General features: G+C 33.9%; 1 protein-coding gene across 1 annotated transcript; it reads right to left on the bottom strand.

The window, feature by feature from the left end:
• Nucleotides 1–1,691: 1,691 nt before the first annotated feature.
• Nucleotides 1,692–3,168, bottom strand: LOC122278508 (L-threonate dehydrogenase-like). The gene is made up of 6 exons (XM_043088690.1): nucleotides 3,075–3,168; nucleotides 2,666–2,746; nucleotides 2,496–2,576; nucleotides 2,017–2,093; nucleotides 1,857–1,911; nucleotides 1,692–1,744 (listed from the first exon to the last, which is right to left on the bottom strand). The coding sequence occupies exons 1-6, from the start codon at nucleotides 3,166–3,168 to the stop codon at nucleotides 1,716–1,718; spliced, it is 417 nt and encodes a 138-aa protein (XP_042944624.1). The 3' UTR covers nucleotides 1,692–1,715.
• Between the last annotated feature and the right edge of the window lie 2,463 nt (nucleotides 3,169–5,631).

Raw genomic sequence — 5,631 nt, forward strand, 5'->3', positions numbered from 1 at the left:
CATTCGATCTCTTCTACCGTTCGATCTGTTCCTTTAACGTTCGAACGTAATTCTATTGATCGTTTGAACGTATCTTGATAACCGTTCAAAAGATACATTAACGTTCGAACGGTAACTGAGAAGCATTCGAATGCCATTCTGGAACGAATTTTAACCGTGACAAAAAAGGTCATCGTTCGAACGGTATCGAACGGTCAATTTCAAAATCGTTCCAAAAGATATATTTTGGGACGAAATTGTGATTTTCGTCCCAATATATCTTCTGGGACAGTGATGTTGGGACGACCTTGGGACGAAATTTTTTCATCCCAAAAAATCTTTCGGAACGAAATCTATATATTTTGGGACGAAAATTTTCATCCCAAAAAATGTTTTTTGTTGTAGTGTCGAAAAAAGCTAGGATTAAGTGATAAAAAAATTTTTCCCACCAAAATTTTTCATGGGATGTTGGTGGCATATAATAAGTGGCGAATATTATTTTGCCACCAAATTTATTTTTCATGAGAAAAGATACATTTTTTCCATGATTTCAATTTGTGGTAAAAACTAGTGTAGTTCATGACAAAAGCTATTTGGATTTAAGCCCTTGTGGTCCTTCAAATTTATTTACCCACTAATCTTTTTGGTCGAAAATAATATAATTCCCATGATAATATTCATAGAAAATATGGTGACATAAAGTTTTTTGTGATGTATCTTGTTGTGCCAAAAACATATTTGTAATAGACTTCGTGGTGCTAATTATATCACAAAATGAATTATAGCTGTCAAACTCCATCTTTTCCCACCATCTCGTATGATTGCTAATGTTAATTTTTCATGAAAGTCTACAGTTTGGTGGCAAATACATATTAGCTACTGAGCATATAGTGGTAAAAAGTATTTGCCTCGAGTTACATTCATGGCAAAAGCTAAGATATTTTAAGAAAAAAAAAAAAGCAGAAAAGAAGAAGAAGAGAGATTTAGCCAAAACTAATCATAACAAATAGTCTAATATAGGCTTAAATAAATATATGCCAACATTAGAGATCAAAATTGACACTTATAATAATTTGAAAAGAAAATATTAGAAAAAACCACATTTGTTTTTACAAACTTATCCATTCCCAATACATTTAAGTTTTAGAAACCCCACAAAATTGTGTTTGTCTTGATGGTTAACAATTCTCAACTGTCATAGCTAGACATGTTTCCAGCTCCTCCATGATATAGCTGCAGAATTAAAAACCCAAGAATTTACAGCATCTCATTCTTAGGTTTGCCTCTAATCTGGAATCTTAAATTTCAGAACATAAAAACATTTATCAAAGAAAATATTAAATTGAGAATAGAAGCACTCACCATGAATTCCATGCTGCATTAGAAATGATATCATAGACAATCCAGGGATGGATACCAGCTTTGACACCAAGAGAGATAGCCTCCAGAGAATTAACAAGATGAATGCCCTCAAGCAGATCATTGACCGTGTTAATTTTACTGCAATGGAAAAAGCAAACTCTAATATGACAAGGTAACATTTAGGGAATGCTATTCATCAACTAAATAGCACATTAGTATGAATTTCATTTATACACGAAAACAATTACATCAGTTACCCAATGACCAGGAAAAGAAAAGCATGAAATCAAGCCAATAAAATTTACAGCAGTCTTCAATATGTAAATAAGGTTACAAGCCAAGAAGAAAGCACACCTTCCAGCACCAACTTCACTCTAAAAAATGTAAAGCTTGTCACACATTGCTGCACACAAATCACAATAACAGTTGATATATTGATATCTTAAATGAAAAATAATGGTTCATTAAACGATGTCCTAATACAACCATGTTAGAGTACCAAGAACATATTTTACCAGAGAGAAAAGGCTGAGCCCTTGCAATGGCGTCTGACCTTCCTGATGAAGTAATCTAAACAGTTCAAAAATATCAGCACTCTTCCTGTAATACACTAGAATGAATGGACCTCTACATCCACAATGAAACAATCAAGGAAAAAAGAAGATATAATTTTACCATGACTTTTCCATCTAACAACTCAGACTTTCCTCTGGAGACATACGCATCCACAAGATAGGCTGTCGCACAATCATCTGCAAGAAAGATATATGGGTAGATGTTGGCAAAGAATTCACTGCTAATGTGTATGTTCCAGAAAGACGGCAGCAATCAAGATCATAAGTATGAGGTGGTGTGATGGACCTCTAAATTTTTTATTCATGTAACATCATTTAGCAGTGGAAATCTTACTACTAAACATAGACCACTGGTCCATGATGCTCTATTTGGTTGCTGAAGTAAACTTTTCTTTTTCTGTAAGTAAGTTGAGCTTTATTGATAATAAAAAAGGATGTAATTCAGGTACACAAGCAGCATACTTTTAGAAACAACATTAAAGAAACAAAAGTTAAGATTTTAAAAAGACTGCTCAATGGCGACATGTTTCCTAAAAAACCAAAGTTATACAAAGGTAACAATTTTAAAAGAGAAATTGCCTGTGAGATGCTTTTCCAGGTTCCGAATATCTGATGGTAATAATGTAGAGCAGAGTATAACGACAACATCCCTGTGCAACCCTGCATATGCATATATAGTTACATGTGCTGTATATATCAAGCAAGGGACTGGTAATTATATTAGATGTTACGGGAAGCTTCATCAAGACCTTTTAGAGCACCCTCGTTACCAAATATTACATCATTCAAATTATCTGCATGAGATATCAACACAATCAAAGCTGCAACACCTGCATGCAAAAATTGAGCAGAGAAAAAAGAATCATATAGGCAATCCAATGGCACAAAACATACAAGGTTCATAATTTACATGGGCCAAGAATAGAAAAAACCATCAGGACAAGCACAATTATGATGATGATGTTCATATATAAATAAACCCCACAAAATGAATTACAACAGGACCTATATGCATTAAAGAATCTTAGTTCAAAATGAATGATCTAAATTGTGATTATTACTTGTAATATTGGCAATATAGCTAATACCTATGTGTAGTAGTGATGTACAACCTATAAAAAGAAATCTATCAAAGCATCAGGAAAAAAGAATACTAACCATCTGCAGGATGACCTTCCCACTTGAAATACAAAACTATCTTATAATAGTTCAACTTGATATAAGGATTAAGTTCTACCTTAAGGACATGCATGGATCATTGATGCAAACTGACATGTAATGAAGTTTGTCCTTAATCAGTTTTTTGTATTTTACACATTACAATAACCCTTTTTCATACACAAGTTTTACAAAAACCATCATGTTTAAAAAACAAACAAATTACAGCAATCCTTTTTAAAAAACAAACAAGTTTTACAATTTTAAGTGGAATAGCATTTAGAGTATGGGGTGCCACATCACATATTATAGCAACCCTTTTTTAAACACAAAATTTGCAGTTAAACAGGGTAAATTGCTTCCCTTATGCCCATTACAGTTTGTACAATAATGAAGTTACAAATGAAAAAGGACCCACAACTTAGAATTAGGAGACCCATGGCGTGAGTCCATAAAGAAAAACTCGTTGGCAAGAGAGTCCATAGGTTTCGGAAACTTACCCAAATTTTCCAGAAGTTCTCTGTTCCTCACTTTTGGTACATTCAACCTCTCACAAATTCCTTCACTGAATTATGTAAAAAATAACCACTTCCAACAACAATTAAAGCAAACCCAAATCAAAATAAAACTCAATTTATTTTAAATCAATCAGAGAAGAGATTGCATAAACTATCTATAAAGGAAATAAAATAAAAGTATAAAGTTTAGGTTTCAGATAATTATGTGGACTGGAGTATATGGGTGAAAACCTATTTGATGGGTCAAGATATTTGGGACATCATTGAAGAAACAATCGAACAACCCAAACAAGAAGATGGAGTTGCTTTTAAGGTTTGGAGCAAGGTTTGCAACAACCCAAACAACTATTCAAAAATCGGTATATGGTTGCAGTAGGATGGAGCATGATACCTAGCTACGTTCAAAAATCCCGATTGGAATGAGGATTCTTTTTTTCCCTACAAATCACAGAGGAAACCCTAAAGATGTCGATTGAAACTAAAGTAGCTACTTCTCTTGCAAAGGGAGAGAGAGGGAGAACGAAGAGAAGAGCTAGCGAAAGAGAGAGAGAGAGAGAGAGAGAGAGAGAGAGAGAGAGAGAGAGAGAGAGAGAGAGAGAGAGAGACGAACGGTAAGAGAGAGACTCATCGGCCAGGGGAGGCGACGACAGTGCGGTCGTGGGAAGGGGCAACAGTAGACACAGCGTGAGGGAGAGAGAGAGTACGAAAATGAAAGAAAAAAGCGGGACAGAGAAGAAAAATAAAAGTCTAATTTTGAAATCGTGACTTTTTAAGGTGCTAATACTTATTTGCAACTAATGTTTTCATCACTAAAACAAATATGCTACGTTGCCGAGTATACAAATTAAATAATTTTTTAGGATGACTTTATTTCATGGTAAAAGACAATCTAACTCATCACAATAACTATTTTTTCACTAAAGATTTATATACTGTCCATATTTATTAACCAGAAAATAAATTGGTCATAAAAACTATAGACTTGGTCACAAAAAATCTTTTGCCATCAAATATTATCGACCATGATAAGCTCATGGGAAAATGCCTTTATTTATTTTCTCCAATAATTTTGATGGCAAAAGGCCATTTTTTCCCACGATATTATGCCGCAGAAAAAAATTCGTGGCAAAAGCCCCGATATGTTGTAGTGTTTGTATTTTTGTTTGTTTGTATAAGTAGTCATGCATGCTGATTAATTACTACACATGACTCTGTACACATACATATCCAAAAGAATAAATGAAGTTTACGAGATTCTTTACTAGCTAGCTAGCTTCTCGATCCAAAAGAATAAATGTGTCACTTCTGTCTTTTGAAGTGTAAATAATCTAATTAGTAAATATACGTTATCCCCACTAATCATCTAGGAATTCAGCTGTCGCTTTCTTGTGCTTTAATTAAAGCTAGCAAACTCTATCATACATTTATAAACTGCTAGATATAACGATCAACCATGCATGCACGTACATCTGGCTCAAAATTACAAGCCAAGCAGCTAGTGCGCAATATGACGTTTATGCCTATTTTTAGTACTTTTTGCAAGGGTTTATATATTATATATGTGTATATATATATATTTATTTATATATTGCTATATGAGAGAGTTTGAAGAGAATTCACCACACGACTTGAGGTGGTGAGTATGTCTATTTATATTCATTAAATATTCATTTATAAGTTGCCGTAGAATATTACAAATCAAACTAGAAACAATCTAGAATATTTACATATCATTGACAATGAAAATAACGGAAAGAATATCATAGAATTAGGCTAGAATCATGGGTCAAAATTGTTATAAGTATTATGCCTTAGATTGAGGCAAAGTATCCTCAACACCCCCCCGCAAGCTAAGCGTCGGGTTGGAACAGCGCAAAGCTTCGAACAAAAAAATTCAAAAAGTGGTCGAGGAATACTTTTGGTGAATATGTCAACAACCTATGCATTAGAAGGGATGAACTGAGTATGAAGTTTGCCAGAAACAACAAGTTCTCGAAAGAAGTGATAATCTAATTCAACATGCTTGGCCTGCTTGTGGG

This window comes from Carya illinoinensis, chromosome 10, assembly GCF_018687715.1.
Source record: "Carya illinoinensis cultivar Pawnee chromosome 10, C.illinoinensisPawnee_v1, whole genome shotgun sequence".
NCBI lineage: Eukaryota > Viridiplantae > Streptophyta > Magnoliopsida > Fagales > Juglandaceae > Carya > Carya illinoinensis.

What these genes read in the sequence shown, in the direction of transcription:
- LOC122278508 (XM_043088690.1), bottom strand. Translation starts at nt 3,168, where the DNA reads ATGCATGTCCTTAAGGTAGAACTTAATCCTTATATCAAGTTGAACTAT. An exon ending in TAACGAGGGTGCTCTAAAAG is followed by an intron (nt 2,577 to 2,665) that starts GTCTTGATGAAG and finishes ATGCATATGCAG; the next exon opens with GGTTGCACAGGGATGTTGTC. An exon ending in GGCTCAGCCTTTTCTCTCTG is followed by an intron (nt 1,745 to 1,856) that starts GTAAAATATGTT and finishes ATTTGTGTGCAG; the next exon opens with CAATGTGTGACAAGCTTTAC.